This window comes from Ailuropoda melanoleuca, chromosome 5, assembly GCF_002007445.2.
Source record: "Ailuropoda melanoleuca isolate Jingjing chromosome 5, ASM200744v2, whole genome shotgun sequence".
NCBI classification, from domain to species: Eukaryota; Metazoa; Chordata; class Mammalia; order Carnivora; family Ursidae; genus Ailuropoda; species Ailuropoda melanoleuca.
Genome location: NC_048222.1, coordinates 79,073,212 through 79,091,209, shown reverse-complemented (window position 1 = coordinate 79,091,209; position 17,998 = coordinate 79,073,212). Strand labels below are relative to the sequence as shown.

Sequence of the window (17,998 nt, the reverse complement as noted above, 5' to 3'; positions counted from 1 at the left end):
AAAGTTCCCCATCGTTACAGCTGCATTACAGATGTACAGAAGGTGTATGAGAGGTTCCATGTGAACATCTCCATGCAGCAGGAAAGATGAGACCAAAAGAAAAAAAACATGCTGTGGGGTTTTCAAGTTTTTTATTTTCCCCTCTTCTTCTCACCCTTATTGTCTAGGTCCATGCCACAAGCGACGAACGGGTGGCTGCTGCACTCAGCTGGGCTCCCTGTCAGCCCTGAAGCATGCTGTCCTCGGGCTCTACCTGCTGGTGTTCCTGATTCTCGTGGGCATCTTCATCTTAGCAGGTAAGTGCACACTTTCCTGTCGTAGTCTTTAAGGATGCAGCAGGAGGTGGGGAGAGGGCTAGAGCAGATGAGAACTGGAGAGCTGGAGCCTCTGCTCTTCATTTCCACAGTCAGAAGCCCAAACACTGCCTCTGTCACCATGGAAACCATGAAGGAGGAAGATGGCTGGTCTTTTAGACCAGCACAACTCTTGGCAGCATTGTCCATTTCATGTGGGATGAGGAGTAGGCAGGGGCTATGTGATTTTGGGAAATCTCTGAGTCTAGGAGCAGAGACCTAGCTGCTCCCAGTGGCTTCTTACTTTTCTCACATCATTGTGTGACTTGTGCATCTCACTGGCCCTCCCCGGATCTCTGTGCTGTGGTTTGCATAGAGCAAGCTAAGACCCTTTTCCTGGGGTGATGAAAATGGTCATGAGACATTTTGCTCCTGAGGCTAATCAGTCATAATAAACCTGCTGCCCTTTTGCAATTACTGGGGGTGGGGTAGGTTTGCCCCAGTCCAGCTGGATTCTTCTCCCCAGTTTCCATCTGCAAGACAGGCTGGTCATAAGCTGGAGTTGGGAGCACATTCTCTAGCAAGAAGATGCAGAGCTCATGGACTTAGAAAGGGATCAAATGGAGGACCCCCTGCTTTGAGCAGCCCAGCTCACCACTCACAGGTTACTCCACTGTGATGGAGGTGGTGAAACAGATAGGGACAGAGGTTGTGGTGGTCTCTTCTGACTCCCGCCCAGAGGGAGAGGTGCACAATTCCCACCTTTCTCAAAGGAGGTATGTATGTGTTGACAAAGGAAAGCCAAGGGATCAGTTTATTTCAGCCTCACCTGTCCTACATGAGTGCCCTACTTTGCGTCAGGTTTCATGTTAGGAGTGGAGACACAGCTAAATAAGATCCATGGGCTTCTTTCAAGGAACGCCCAGTTGGGAGACAAAGCGGAGGCATACAGATAGAGCCTTGTCCTAAGGTAGAATGTGATAGGGATGATGATGGGGACTGTGTGTTGACACAACAAACGCTGTGGTAATCTAGAAGAGGCGCACGTGGTGGAAGTGTGGGTGTTGCTTGGAGGGGGGTTGGTCAGAGCAAGGCTGCTGGCCAGGCTGAGATGACTTAGAATGTTGAGGGTGGGGTCCTTGAGTTAACTCTAGGACAGGGATCTGGAGGTTAAGCACTTACAGATGACCCTTTGCTGGAAATCATGAGGCGGATGCCCAGGACCTCACTGGTCTTGTCTCACTTTCTGTCAAGTGAGCATAGTCAGCTGGGCCCGTGATGGGATGTTCAATGCTGCCTTCACCTTCAGGGTTCTACACTCAGGGCAAAGGGCATCATTAGGGGTGGTGTCTGTCCCACCATCCATTGATCTGGGGGTTGGGGGGGGCGGCCAACAGCAACAATGAGAGAAAATCATGAGTCATCTCAAGGACCCAGGGATAATATCCAGCCAGAGGATGATTTGAACATGTTCTTGGGCTGCTCAGTGGGAGATTGGGATCTGGGTTTTGTGGTCTTGGCAGCCGCAACCATAACAAATTTCCAGAATTTTTGGAAACTGTTTCAGCCCAGCAGGAAAACCAGGCTATGGTATTACAATCTCTCTGCTGAATAGGAACTTTTAGGTGACAGAAGAGGGTCTGGAAGAGAGAACCAGACAGATGGGGACCCTGGGGCTGGTCTCTGGAGCCTGGAAGGCCTGGACATGCATCATCTCTTGGGAAGAGAAGACCTGCCAGGGAAGGAAGGTTCTCTTCTGGTGCCTGGAGGGTTGCCATATGGAAAAGAACAGGCGTGTTCTGTGTGGCCTCAGAGGGTAGAAGTAGACAAATGGGTGGCTTTTGTAAGGAGACAGATTCCCATTCAAAACAGAGGAGAGTTCCTAACAAGTAGTGCTCCCTGGCATGATGCAGAAAGACTTTTCTCCTGGCTTAGTCAACTTGGAGGTTGAATGGGATTTATGATGACATCCTGGAAGTTGCGGAAGGGTGGATGGAACATGGTTTTCCAATCTAACCAACGTGTTGCCACGCTTCCGTAGCTGTTCTGGGTGGAAACCTGCGGAGGACATTGGTCATTATGATGACCTTGGAGCCTGAAGTTTCTGGGTACCAGATTGCCTGTGTGGCATGGCAGTTTGGGGTGGATAGAATTAATCTGATGAAACAGAGCATCATACTTTGTCTCTTGGCTCTGGGCCATGGCCACTGTCCCCTCCTCAGGTTCTTGTCTGGAAAATCATGTGGGCCTCTGGGAGGGGTTCAGTGAAGGTGGCCAGTGAAAAATATAGTCACCAGCTGCCTCTCCCCTAGGGAGGGGACTTGGGAATGTGATAGACAAGTCTATGGGTTTTTTTTTTTTCAGTTTAGGATATAGTTCTTTTTTTAAAATTTTTTTTATTATATTCTGTTAGTCACCATACAGTACACCCCTGGTTTCTGATGTAAAGTTCGATGATTCATTAGTTGCGTATAACACCCAGTGCACCATGCAAGTCTATGGTTTTTTAAGGAGCCCCTGCCCGACCTTAGGTAGGAAGTTTCTTCAGATTACCCTGACTGAAGACCTCCAGTGATGCTCCTTTTATGAAAATACTGATACAATGGGGAGATTTATGATTCAGTGTAAACCAGAGCTTGCCTGGCCTTCTGTTATGAGTTCTGCTGTGGCTGCTTCCCCATCTTGGACAGAACATGTTCTTCTTTACCTGCTGAGGTCGCCTTGCACAAGAGGTGCTAAGGACTGAATCGTGCCCCCCCTTCCAATTTATATGTTGAAGCCCTGTCCTTCAGTATGATGGTATTTGCAGGTGGGGCCTTTGGGAGATTATTAGGTCATGAGAGTAGGGCCCTTATGATGAGATGAGTGTCCTTATAAGAAGAGACAGGGAAGGGAGAGGTAGAGGAGAGGGAGAGAGAGAAAGAGAGAGAGATCTGCCATGTGAGAACACAGAGAAAAGGGGTCATCTGCAAGCCAGGAAAACAGCCCTTACCAACAACCCAGTTGGCCCACACCTTGATTTTGGACTTCCCAGTCTCCACAACTGTGACAGATAAATGTCTGTTGTTTACACCACCCAGTCTGTGGTATTTTGTTATAGTAGCCCAGACTGACTATAGCCCTGACTGAGACAGGAGGAGTTCTGTCTGAACCACTCTCAGACTTCAAACCTCCTTGTCGACACAGAGCTCATGCATCCTACCACTGGATGACAAAATCATCCACTGCAGCCAAGTGCCATGTCTGAATAACTGACTAGTAAAAAATGACCGGGGGACACATGCGTGCTCTTACTGTGTTTCAATATTATGAAATTATAATCTTAACTACATAACAATTTTACTCTTATAAAACCTCACATGAGACTTCTCTCTGTTCCTCTCTTTATCCAAGTATTTGCAATAAAAAGCAAATACTGTACCTCGTGTTTACGCATCATCCTGGCTTCCCCTGTCTGACCCAGCCATCGGGATTTAAATTATTTTCACCTGAACTATTTTCTTAGTTGGGCTTTCTACCCACCACCTACCCACCCACCCGTTCCTGACCAGCGTCCTCTTAGGCGCTTTCCTGATATTCCCACAATATCGCCAGGTTCTATGCACACAGCTTTCCAACATCTCTCAAGGAGGCTGCATCCATCCCTTCTTCCCACCCCCAAATTCCTCTAAGACTTTCTGTTTCTTCAACCCATTGCTTATTACCTGGGCTGATGGTTCCATATTATGTTTTTGTTCTGCTCCAGTTTTGACAGTATCGACCATCAGGCTTAAGTTCATGAACGAGACAGTTGAGATTGGATGGTCATGGGGTTACGAGGTCCTTGGTCCAGCGCTTTAGGGTGGATGTGATGGAGTGAAAGGGTTAGCGGAGGTTCACTGTTATTCATGACTATTCTGGGACATCACTGTGGTGGCAAAGGGTAGTCATGAAGAACAACAACTTCCACCCTTCTCCTGTCAAGACATTACTCAGGAATTTTAATTCCTGCTGTGAAAACATAATAGCAGAAAAGGGAAGTGCAAACATCTCAGTCTCTGATTTTGTGGGAAGCTGGAGTTTTATGGCAACATAGACTACAGAACTGGAACAGAGAGAGTTCCTGTGAAATGGGTTAGATTAGGTAATGTGGGTTAGGATTTCCACATATGAATTTGGGAGGACACAAATATTCAGTCCATAGCATGGGAATAAAAAGAATCATGAGATGTGATTTCTACTCCGGGAGGGCTTAAAATCATGAGCACACACGCACATTAGGACAGTGCGATGTAGCTAATGCCGTGTGCCAGAGGGGCGCCTGCTCACACAAAGGACGGTCTGACTCCCAAGAGCCGCAGTGGCTGGACAGAGCCGAACACCAAGCGATCCAAATGTCATTTGAACCAAGCACCCTTTTTTTTGATCACCTCATTCCAAACAGTTCTTTGATTCTGCAATCAGGGAACAGTGTTCTCAGAGCCCATATGCATTTATATGGCAGTTTACTGATTTCATTATGCATCTCGGAATTAAGAGCATGATGCCCTTGGACTTTGTTGGGACCACCTGTTGGAAGCAGTGCCATGAAATTCCCCCCTGTGCTCATTGTAGGAGTGCTGTTGAGGACTTTGTCCATTCTATCACACAACGTCAACACATGCAGAAATAATTTTCTGTCTTAGTTGCCAAAGGAGGTATGCTTGCCTTGAAGAATTAGTTTGCTTTCACCTTAAGGAGTCTGTGAATCTGAAAGTAATTCAAGTTGTTTTCAAGAGGCAATTAATGCAAACTGAGAGTGAGCTGTCATCCCATTGCAAGATGTATGAATTTGAAGGTAATTAAAATGAAAACCTGGAGACAGATCTGTGGTCCACCCGCAGCTACCGTATAGACTTTCCAGAAAGCATTTTTCTGTTAGACTCCTTCCCACCTCCATTTAGCATCTCTCACCCATGCTTCTTTTATCTTGTTTGCATCTACTGTTATCTTACTGTATTTTCTGTATCCGTGTAAACTGCCTTAATTCTTTGTGGAACAAGGAAGGGCATTACACATAATTTTAAAAAAAATTCTGCCTACTCTCTTCAATTCTGCAAATGCATGATGTTTTAAAATATGCAAATGATAAGTGAATGAACGAATGAATGAATGATGACAGAGACATGGAATCTTGGAGGGGGATCTTAATTGTGGGGGGAAATAGGATTATTTTAGGTTTAGTCAAGTATCTAAATGGCATGGTAAATACGGAATCACCATTCAAGGACATGTGACTGGTGGAAGAAGTAAGTGTATAATTAATTATATTATTACACATACATCATAGTATATACTGTGTTGGTGTTATAGCATTTAGGGAGAATGGTAAGGCAGGCAGCACCATGCAGTACCATATACTGAGTAACGCCGTGGACTTTGAAGACAACCTGGCGGGGTTTGAATCCCCTCTTCTCCCATTACCAACTATGAGACGTTGACCGAGTTACTTGATCTTTCTGTAGTTGACTTTTGTCATCTGAAAATGGCGAAAAAAAGTATGCCTGGCTCATTGGGTTGCTATGAGACTTAAATAAGTTAATATATCGAAAGCGCTTTGAAAAGTGGCTCCTGGCACCCAGTACACACGCTAGAAGGAGTACTACTGTTATTATAGCAGGAGTACCGCCACTACTATGAGTATTATTACTCTTGTTTTTTCCCCCTGGTTTGCAGTCAATTAAGCTTGATAGTGGGAACTGAGAGTCAGAAAAAACTTGGATTTAGTCCCAGCTCACCCATTAACACTCCATAATCTTGGGAAAAATCAGTCTGAGCCTTAGTACACTCCTTTGTAAAGTGAGCAGGTTGGACTAGTTGAGTGTTTCCCAGACTTTTTGACCATGACCTACATGAATGAATTTCACATCACAACTAGTTCACACATCCACTCATAACCTAACTAATCCTAAATGTGTGATGGATGCTGATGATTTTCTAGTCTATTCTATACTATTTGTTTTTTTAAAAAAATATTCATAACCCATATGTTCATGTCATGATCTGCAAATAGGATACAATTCATAGTCTGAAAAACAACGGGCTCTGTGTATCTTTTAACCATTCTAAGTAAACAGCTACAGATAAAGGCTTTGAGGGGAAACTTCTGGGTTCCCATCTGGCCTGTGCCACTGACTGGTTCTATAATCTTGGGGCAAAAAATTTAACCTCTCAAATCCTCAGTTTTCTCATCTATCAAAGGGGATGACAGTGGTATACCTACCCCGTAGGGTTGTTGTAAGGATTAAATTAATGAATACATGAAAACTCTTAGTGCCTGGCACATAAAAAGTACTCAGTAAATATTAGATATCATCATCATTATCGCTGCTATTTAACAATATTGTTTTTCCCATCATCATTAGACAATCAGAGGAATTTTGCTGTGAGAACAGCAAAGTGTTAGAAGCCTGCTTGTTTAGACTGAGCACCCAGTGGTTTTATCTATAAACAGAGAACTTGGTGTGCTTGGTGTGGTGAGAGGGCGTGCGCCCATAACCCACACATTTCTAATAAACCCACAGGGGAAGCCTAGAGCTTCCTAGAGTCTGAGGGATCCTGGACTTGCCATGACAGTGCAGGGCTCAGTATGCCAAAAAACAGGATCGGGTTTCCAGCACTGCATCTCCTTAGGGGAGAGAAGGAGCAAGCCAGCTCCATGGGCCGTTCCCACCCTCGGCTCCAGGGAGCTTAGACTTGGAAGGAGTCTCAGAGGACATCCTGTAGGACCTCCCTCCCCCCTGGGGCAAGAATGTCCCTCCTGACTTCCCAGACAGATGAGGTATTGCACATCTACTGAAGAACAGCCGCGAGTGACAGAAACTCTTGCCCAATCTTCCTCGACTATCCCACGCAGGCTGTTTCTTGCTCCTATTGCAGGACAGCTCATAACAACGCTCCCTCCTCATCCTCATGGCTGTTCTTCAGCGAGCTGAAAAGAGGCTAAGCAAGCCTTGTTCTTTCAACAGCGGCTCTTTAGATCTGGTTAGGAGACGTTCGTGTGTGTGTGTGTGTGTGTGCGCGCGCGCGCCTGTCTTCACACTTGCCACATGATATTGAAATCATCGGGTTATGTACTGCTCCCCTTCGTAGTCTGAAACAAAGCTCCTTCGTGGTTAGGCACCGCGTCGTGTTCGTCTTCAGGCTCCCAGTGCCTGACATAATGTCCTACGCATAGTACATCCTTAGCTCATGTCTGGCCTCCATGTCATGGCCATCCTCCCTCTCCCATCCCTACCGAACAAGGTCCAGGTTTCGGGGAAAACAAAATTAGACACAGCACTGTTGGTGTGGTCTGGCCAGGGCAGGGTGTGCTGGGCTGTGGCTAACTTTGATCTGGACACTGCACGTATGCTGATGTAGCCTAAATTTGCACGAGCCTTCCTCGTGGTGACTCACAGTAACACACGATACCACATCCAAATGAGGGGATACTATGCAGCCATTAATAATCATGGCCGTTCGCCAACCCCAGATCCCTTTCAAAGGAAATATTGCCTAGTGGGGGCTCCTCCATCGCATGGCAGTTCAACTGGCTTTTGTTGGTTTTGTTGTTGCCTTAACTTAAATGCAGATCTTGTTAGTAATCCCAATTAAATGTCATCACACCGGGTTCTGCCAAGTATTGCAGCCTATTGGATCAGTTTGAATCTGGATTTGGACATCTGTCATTTAGCTTTCCCTTTCAGGCTTGTGTCATCGATCACATCTGAGCCAGTATCCCAATGCAGTCTCCATTCCATAGCCTGCTGCCACATGTACAGGATATGACCAAGGGCACACCAGCCCATGCACACATCTTTTTGTCCTGTGAGGTGGCATCACCTCAAAGACCCCCCCACCAGCCTTTTTCCTTCAACCTAGACCCCACACATCTGAGACACTACCTTTCCCCCTGCATCCCACCTTGGCTGTATGAGCCTTCCCAAGCCATCAGCGCTTCCCCAGAAGAAGGGACCCCAGCCTCTCCCTAGCTCCAGGCGAGTGGGAGGGAAAAAGAGGAAGAGAATTTTGACATCCTGACTTCTCCACAAAAGATTCCATGACCCAGGATGAAGAATCTGTCATACCTCTCTTACTTACGTGGATGCCTCTGACCGCCCCTAAGGTGACAGAAGTGGGCATGAGGGAAAGTCCCCTGCAAATTTGACATTATGTTCTCTGGGTCTTCATTCAAACTGTTACAAAATAAGGTAGGACAGTGCAGAGGACCTATCTCAGCTACATCTCCCTGGAATCCTTCCTCTAGACAAGGCCTAAATCTAGCTAGTGCCTGTTTTTGCCAATAAAGTTTTATTGGCACCCAGCTGTGCTCATTCACGTATGTATTGTCTATGGCTGCTCTCGTGCTGCAGCGGCAGAGTTGAGTAGTTTAAACAGAGACCACGTGGCCTAAGAAGCCGAAAATAGTTTCTCCCTTGCCCTACAGAAAAAGTTCGCCAGCATGCCTTTAGGTTTATACTGACCACTAAGTAGCCTTTTAATCTTTCACCTCTGGATTGTGCTTTATGGTTTTCCAAGAGTTTTTGCATATGATATGTCATCTAATTCACCTAACAATTGAAGGAATCCAGAAAAGAGTTCATAGCGTATCACTGAAGAAACTGAGACTCAGAGGAGTTGTACGTGCTGGCTCTTGGTCCCACAGTAGGGGAGTGGAACCTGGACCTCGGATGATAGGATTGTGTGAAGTCAGCACTTCTCTTACCCCAGTCTCCTGCCAGAGGCATTATCTATGGTCCTGTGGCAAAGCATCTGGGCACTGGAGTCAGCCTGCCAGTTTAAAAATCTTGGCTTTCCCACTTACTGTGTGCCCTTGGGCAAGTTGTTCAAGCTGCCTGAGCCTTAGTGTCCTCATCTATAAAGCAGAAGTGATAACACTCCCCACTTCTAAGCGTCATGATGAGGATGAAATGAGTTCATCCATGGAAACTACTTATAATAGTCCGTGGCACGTAGTAGGAATCATCAGTGTTTGTTAGGTGATTATAATTGAATATAACTCTCTCCAACAGTACCATAATCCAGCCCTCATTTCACCATGCTGTACAGGAAACATTAAGAGAGACTTGTCAACTGCTTTGAGTTCTGTCCAAGGAGCCAGGATTGGAGGAAATTTTAGAGGCACTGTGAACCCAGATTGTGCTAAGAAAATGAACTTTCTTGTTTAAGCAAAACTAGATGGGAATGGGCTTGATTTAGTCTTTTGCTTTCTTCTGCAACTTACATTTCCCTCATCATGGCTCAACCTTTGTACTTTCAAAACCTGCCTTTCAGTCTGCCTTGTGGTTCTATCTTCTGTTTGCATGTGCCAGACCTATCAAGTAGATGTTGTCACTAACTGATGGCTTTGAGTTTGGCCTGGGATGGAAGCCGAGCAACTCACAAGCTCTTGTTCTCCACCCTGTTGGAGAGAAGATATAAACTCTCAACATTTCCGTTAGGATCTTGTAGGCATTGTGCATTTTCTGCCCCTGCCTAAGGGCTTAGAGCTCTCTTGCATCAAATCCAAAACAGCAAGCATTTGTTGAGTGCCAGTAATGTGCCTGGCACTGAGACACAGGGAGATATGAAGAGAACTAAAGAGAGGTCCCTGACATAAAGATCTTACCAACAGGAAGAGCAGATGTGAAAAAATAAAAACAAACAACTCTATAAAACATGGAGCAGTTCAAAAAACAGATGGTTTAAAACAAGGCAAACCTGAATTCAGACAACAGCTTGATCACTTATGAGTTGTGATCTGGGGAAATTATTTAATCCTCATTAAAAAAAGCAAACATTAAAATGGGGACAATAATGATAACTTGCCAGTATTTTTGACGATTCACTGAGCTAACACATAAAGTGCCTTTCACAATGCCTGGCTTATGCCAGGGGCCCAATGAATGTTTCCCTGTAAATTTCAAAAAAGAGGTACTAACATATTCAAAGAAGTTCTGATTTAATTCAGGGAAGCATTCCACTGGTCTCCTATGATGCTGTGCTCCCACCTGTTTCACCTCTAAATCTTAGAGTAACTAGGAGCTCAGTCCTTGGCCTTCTTCCCTTCTTTGACTGAGCTCTCTTGCAGGTGTGCTTCATCAAATTCCATCATATTTCATCTCTGTCCTCACTACTGAATTTGCCCCAAATCTCAGACTACCTACTTGTGTAGATAGTTCAACTACCTACTTGTGCCGTTCCCACTTGGTTATTTAGTAAGCATCTCAAACTCAACATGTGAATAGAACTCTTGATTTTACCTCCCAAAATTGTTTCTCCCCAATTCTTCTCCATCTCTGTAAATGACACAATGATCTGCCCAGTTGTATTAACCAAACACCAATCCTTCCAGATTTCTCTCACCTGCTTACTATGTTCACCCCATCAGCAAACCCTGATGGACCCCATCATCTCTCACCTGGACCCCTCCAACTGCCTCCCAATTGTGGAGAGTTACCAAATAAAAATACAGGGTGCCCTGATAAATTTGATTTCAGATAAATGATGAATAATTTTACAGGCCCAAGGGGAAGGATAGCAAAGCAGAGGGTTTTTCACATAACCAGCCACTCTCGAGTCTGTGGGGACACTGGTGGTGGTGGTGGTGGTGGTGGGTGATGACCCTCCCTGTCTCTCTCTGGTCCAGGAGAGGCTGGTGGTGGCCCATTGCTGTGGCCTCCAGATAGGTGGGGTGTTTGGTCTCATTAAAATAACTTCCAGCTTCAACGCTGCCTTCCATTTCTGAGAAGTCCCTCAGAGATAGGAAGCCTGCCTTCTTGGCCCCAACTGCCCTTCCAGCTGGCAGCCCCATGCCGTCTGATGGCTGCCACACATCCCCGGCTCCTGCCCTTCCTTGAGCAACTTTGCAAGAGCCCCACATTCCCCGAGATCCTTTTTAGAGCAATCCAAGGGATATAGGAAACTGAGGTGGGTGGGTGGGAAACCCCTTCCTGCAGTCCCATCCCACAGCCTCCCCTCCTTGGGAAATCCCAGAAGAAAGGCAAGCCCAGGCTCCTGTTCCAGCTCAGAGGTCATGGGTGGTCTCTCCCAGTGGTCTCTCGCTATGCTTCTCTCTAACGAGAGCACCTGTCTGAGCTCAGCTGTCATCTAGTAGGGCAACCTGGAGCCAGCCCCCTCGTCCCAGAGATCCCCAACTCTAAGATGGGTCTTTGGAGCGCCCTCCCCCACTTAGCACGTGCATGAACGTGGGGAGGGCATTAAAGGTGTCTGAAGTGACTCCTAGGAGACAACAGTGATGGTTCCCAGAATGGGAATCAGGGGATTCATATAAAGCCACCCTGAGTCACCCTGGGAGGGGTTTCTTCTGCACAGCGCTTTGTTTCTCCTTCTTGCTGTTGTCAACAATGAGAAGGCCAGTTGTCCTCTGTGAAACGTTTCAGCATATTATCTGCCAGAGTTTTGGAAAAACTGCATCTTTCCGGGAGGAGTCTGAGGAAAGGCATCTCTTATTTACCCATTAACACTTGTCCCCTGACCATTAGCTGGGGTCACTGAGCACAAATAAACAAGCAGATGGCCTTAAGGAAGTCAATGTCCTTTCAGGATCTATAAAAGCAGTTTAGATCGTTGGCTCAGAAATGCTACTCCATCGGCCTGAAGGAAATGATTACAATGAAAGAAAATGACATGTATATAAAACTCTTAGCAACGTTATTCATGATCACTCGAAACTGGAAAAAACCTAAACGTCCAAACTTAGCGGGTTGTTTAAATTATGACAAAACAACACAAAGGAATATTACATAGCCATTCCAAATGCTAACTAATAAGCAACATGGGAGAGTGTTTATGAAATAATGTTAGGGGAAAACAGACTGCCCTTTTGCCTGCGTGCCCTTGGAGTGCAATATGCAAGCAGATACGTGTACAGAAGGACAGAGGGGGGACTGGGAGGAATGGAAACTACTGTGGTGGCGTGAGAGACTTATTGGTACACATTCTTCTCTTTCAATTTCCTCTAATGTTGGTATTTTAATAAAGCCACCTTTAAAAAAGCCACAGGAATCCTTCTGTAACCCTGAGAACATGGCACCTAGCATAGTTTTGACTGTCCTGGAACCACCAGCCTACCCTCAGGTGGGGCTGGCGGGTCTCTCCTTATTTACTCCCCAAATGTGTGCATGCGCTGCCCCGACTTGGGTTTGGAGGGCTGCCAGCAGAGGTTCCCTCAAGTCCATGACCAGATGGAGAAGCTGGGCAAGTGCCCAAGGGGCACGCAGGAAGGAAAAGGCCAAATGACAAAGGAAACCAGAGCTGGGAAGGATTAGTCCCGGCCTCAACTTTGTAAATGAGACCAAGGCAGGGGTGAGGAAGTGTCCTGCTCCATGTTCCCCTTGCCTCTGTGGCTGATGGGGACTTGTGTCTGAGGCTCCAGAGACCCCCAGATTCTTGATCCTCTGGGAGGCTCTGTCTTCCTGGGCACCCTCCTCAGGGGTCCCAGCTGTCACCTCCACCCAGACACACACTTTCTGGAGCCTCCCGTGGGTCTTGAAGCTCAGTTCTTGGAGAACTGATTATTTCTTCTAATAACTTCTACCTTCTTTGGGGGTGAAGTCGTTATTCCAGGGTAATGGGAATAAAGTCAAATGCTCCAAGTTTCTCTTTAAACTGGTTTTCTTTGTCTTTCTTCCTTTCTTTTTGTCTTTAGCTCCCTGTCCCAGTTTTATTGAGCTGGGACAATTGACCAATAAAAATTATATTTCAGGTGTATGATGTAATGTTTTGTTTACATAGGCATTACGAAATGATCACCACAATCAAGCTGGTCAACATAACCATTACCTTGCATAATTACGATTTTCGTGCATGTGGTGAGAAAACTTCAGATCTACCCTCTTAGTAAATTTCAAGTATACACTACATATTGTTAACTATAGTCACCATGCCATGTGTTAGCTCTCCAGAACTTACTCATCGTGGGTAACTGCATGTTTGTACCCTTTGACCAACAGTTCCCCGTGTCCCCTACTCGAAGCCCCTGGGAGTCACCACTCTGCTCTCTGTTCTTATGAGTTTGAGTTTTTTCGCTTCCACACATAAGTAAGACCCTGCGGTATGTCTTCCTGTGTCTGACTTACATCCCTCAGCATCATGTCATCCAGGTTCATCCATGTTGTCGCAAATGGCAGGCTCTCCTTCTTTTTTACGACTGAACAATATTCCACTGTATGTCTGTACCACATCTTCTTTATCCATTCATCTGTCCGCAGACACTGTTTAGGTTGTTTCTATGTCTTGGCTATTGTGAATAATGCTACAATGAATATGGGGCTGCAGAGACCTATCTCTTCAAGTTCCTGATTTTATTTCCTCTGGGTATGTGCCCAGAAGTGGGACTGTTGGCCCAGAAGGAAGTTCTGTTTTTAAATTTTCTTGAAGAACCTCCCTAAGTTTTTTCCATAGAGGCTGTACCAGTTTGCATTCCTATCCGCTGTGCACGGGGCAGATTGTTTTTTTCTGACCACCCCCCCCCCCCACATCCCCACATGTTAGGAGCACTCCTCAGTGTTGTGACATGTGTCTCCTAATACTTACCTGCTTTTACAGCTTCTGCCACCTCGAGTGTATTCTGAGGACTTCAAGTTCCTAATTCTTTCCATACAGGTCACTGCCTTCTCAAGCGCCCCCTGTGAAGTACTCTTGAGCACCTCTGATTCAACACACCCAAACCCAAACTCAAGTCCATTTTATGGATATATTATCATTCCTTTAACCAAATCCCTGTTGTTGGATGCTAGAGTTTCCAACTCGGTGTGAGGGCCGGGACACAACAGTTGATTGACGAAGATGTTGTTCCGTGGCTGGACGAGTCCAGGAGGGTGCAAGATTGCCCTTTTTAGCCCAGGGTCCAATGGCCTGCTGGGTCCCCACTGTGTGGAAAGAGGAAAGGGTTCCTGCAGCATGTCACCCATGCCCCTTCACTCTGGACTTTGGGCCCCTTTCCTGACCCTTGCAGGAACCTCCTTGTTGCTTTGAGTACCTGGCTCCATGGGCCCCTCCCCCTAGGTCTTTTAGATCCCTCCTCTTGGCAACCTACTCCGCCATCCCACCCGCTCCCATCCTACTGCTTCCTCATAGCCTTTGGTCCTGGCTATCGTCTTTGGGCCATCTGGTCTCCCTCCAGATTAGACTGCAGAAAGAGGGGACAAGATCGTATTAGTTTCCTTGAGCTACTATAACAAAATCTCACAAACCAGGCAGCCTAAAGACAGAAACTTATTTCCTCACAGTCAGGAGGCTGGAAGTCCAAGATCAAGATGGCGGCAGGTTTAGTTTTCCCCTGAGGCCTCTCTCCTTGGCTTACAGGCAACAACCTTCTAATTATGTCCTCACATGATCTTTTCTCTGTACGTGCATCCCTGGTGTCTCTCCATCTCTCTTCTTATAAGGCCCCAGTCCTGTTAGACTAGGACCCCACCTTTATGACCTCATTTAACTTTAATTACTTCCTCAAGGGCCCTATCCACAAATACAGTGGGGATTAGGGCTTCAACATAGAAATTGGGTGGTGGTGGAGGGAGGTATAAAATTTAGTCCATAACAAGGATGAAAATAAATTCTTCACTAGTTCAACTTCGGGGGTCAGATATCTACGTGCATCAGACCATATTCTGCAAAAATGGGCACCAGCCTGAGGGCTCAGGGGCCAAGGTCAACAGTGCTTTGCCGAGTCTGCAGCCCAGGCCCTTAGGTGGTGGCAGTAAAGGCAGAAAGAGAGTCACTGTTCACCACCTTTCCAATAACTTGGTCCATACAAACTGGAATCCCTACTAGACCCTCATATTCAAACTTGGGTTGATCAGAAAATGACTGTCCACATGTATTAATTTCCTAGGGCTGTCATAACAAAGTACCCCAAACTGAGTGGCTTAGAACAATAGAAATTTATTTTCTCACGGTTCTGGAGATAAGAAGTCCCAAATCAAGGTGTAAGTAGCTGTATTTCCTCTGGACACTCTAGGGGAGACTACTTCTTTGTCTCTTCTAGCTTCTGGTGGTTTGTCAACAACCCTTAGTGTTTCTTCACCTGTAGATGCATCTTTATAATCTGTGCCTCTGTCCTCACATGGCTTTCTCCCTGTGTGTCTGTGTCTCTATATCCAAACTCCCTTCTTTTAGTAAGGACACTGGGTCGTATTTGATTTAGGGCCCACCCTAATCCTGTATGACCTTAACTGGATTACATCCGCAAAGACCCTCTTTGCAAAGGCCACATCCACAGGTTCTGGGTGGACATGAATTTGGGGGGAGGGGGAGCCCTAGTCAATCCAGAACCCCAGGGAATGAAAGTACACTTTTCCTGGTGAAAGGCTTTGAAAGAAAGCAAGCATTTGGGACTTGCTCTTCTCCTTCAGAATCTCAAGGAAACTCCCAGTTTTGTATTCTTTCATGATATGGTCAGTCAGGTGTGGCAAGAGGAGGCAGAAGAGAGGCTCAGGAAAACAGAGTCTCACAAGTGCAGGGGACACAGTGCAGGGCCACAGAGAGAAGCAGCAGGGTGGTCAGGAGGTGGGAGACAGGAGTGAGAGGAGGAGTTAGGCCCTGGCCTTCACCCGCGTTTCTGCAGGTAGCCAGCCGAAGATGAACAGCAGTTCAGGACTAGCTGGTTTGAATCATTTTGGTGGGCTCTGAGCTATCTGGGTGGTCTCCAGTTGCCTGGACCCGGACCTGCCAATGCTTAGGATAGAGGAAAATTACCTCCTGGAGTGCACCTAGCCCCACAGAAGAAGGGTGGCTCTGGATTAGTTAGTTTGCGTATCAAAAGCACGCTGCTGCTAGGGCCCTTTGCTATCTCTAAGAACTGGCTAGCCCAGAGAGAGGCAGTCTCTTCCCTGCCAGGAAGGCGTTTTAAGATGTCAAAACAGAATATACAAACAAATTTAAAATATGTCCAATACACTCTCTCTCATGGGAAAGAGGAAGGACCTGGCTCCCTTAGTCCCCAGCTCCTATAAACTAATGCAGTCTTCTGGGCATTCAGGCAGCGTGCTGACATTCTAGATGGGACTTCATCTTCTGCCTTCCCTTGTGGCCACGGGAAAGTCGGTGGCTGCACAGGGAGGACAGGTCCCTGCCCTGGTGGTCCAGCCTCTGGCTCTTGGTTCCAGCACCGCCATGGGCTATGTGACCCCAGGCAGGAGGCCTTGCCTCCGGGAGCCTCAGGACCTGATCAGTTGACACATCAATGGTTACCGGTTGTTGGCCTCAGACAAAGCTCATTTCTACTCTTTAGAGGTTATACAGGGACTCTAGGTTGACAATTTCTGACCTGGACTTTTGAAGTCCCATCAGCTGTGAAAATTCTAGGTCCTAGGAAGTATCCTTGGTACTGGATCCTGCAGCGTTCCCCTTTTGCATGCGTTTAGCACATTTTTCATCTTGGTCTTGTACAAAGGCCGGTGGTTTCTCTGTCTGACTCCGCACAAAACTACGGCCTCCATGAGCGTGGGGACCATATTTGAATACCTTTGTTATCATCCACACTAGCCTAGATTTTGGAATTACACAGACTTGGTGTTCCAATCCCATACTGTTCCATTTTCACTCTGTGACTTTGGGCAAATTACTGAAGCTCTTTGAGTTGCAGTTTGCTCATCTGTAAAGTGGGGATCTTCATGCCATCCTCTGAGGAATATGGCGGCCCTTGAACGAGACAGTGGATTCAAGCACCACCATTCCTCTTGGAAAGGAATCGCAGTACAAGGTAATCTTACGGTCATTCTCGGTGGGAAGTACATCACAAAGCGGCTGAGTCCATACTAACCTATTTTTTTCTCATGGAGCTGAGCTCTCAAATAGGCTTTTTCTATCAGATCTCAATGGGTTTGACTGAATGAGTGCGTAGATGGTATCTGTTCACATATGTTTGAGGGGAAAAAAAACATCAGCATTGAGGCTCCCGATGGTGGACAAGGTTAATGCTGCCTTGAGACCCAGGCAAATGGACCAGAGCCCCTACCCTTCCCCATACTTTAGAGGTCCCCACTTAGCCTCTCAGCTGGCCACATCCCATCCCGCAAGGCGAGGAGTCCCCGGGACAAAGAGAACATGCCTTTCCAGAGCCTGTGACCCCCTTCTTCTGGGCCATACTCCGGGGACCTGGCACTGTGGAATCTGGGGTTCTGAGGGCCCAGCTGTCTTCCAGGGCACTGGGTAATCCTGCTGAGGGCCAATCACGCTGCGGGCCAGAGGGCGGCAAAACAGGAGCTATTTGTAGGTGTCAGGGGGCAGGGGGATGGAACTTGGATGTGCCACCATGCTTGGTGTCCCCAAGCCCGGGTGTAAGGCCCACTGTGGTACAGGACTGCACGGGGGATGGGAGGGGGCTTGGACCAGGTTGTGGGTAGGCATAACGTGTTTCTGGCACCTCTGAGGTTTGGCTTCTGTCAATGAAGCCCAGACATGGGTCATTGAATGGCAATGAATGTGTTTTGTGTCACTGCCTCAGATGGTTGGGGGGATGGCTGGCCTCCAGCTGGGCAGTGGCAGTGTGCTAAGCCCTTCCCTCCCTGGGGGCTCTGGACCTCCCCCTGCTGCAAGGACTCAGAGGCAGCCAATGGGTGGCACTGCTCTTGGCCCAAGTCTCACCCGGGGAAGCAGGACAATGGTGTGCTGCAAGGGACCCCTTTGAAGCCTCGTCACTGGTTAGTTTGCATATCAAAAGCATGCTCCCCAGACCCCCC

General features: G+C 47.0%; 1 protein-coding gene across 4 annotated transcripts in view; it reads left to right on the top strand.

Moving 5' to 3' along the window:
- SCARA5 (scavenger receptor class A member 5) overlaps positions 1-17,998 on the top strand; it is a 118,727-nt gene that overhangs the window by 26,653 nt on the left and 74,076 nt on the right. For all 4 annotated transcript variants that reach the window (XM_002914411.4, XM_011218660.3, XM_019794316.2 and 1 more), the window contains exon 3: positions 168-296. In XM_002914411.4, coding sequence (XP_002914457.1) covers positions 168-296 — 129 coding nt within the window. The remainder of the gene's footprint in view (positions 1-167; positions 297-17,998) is intronic.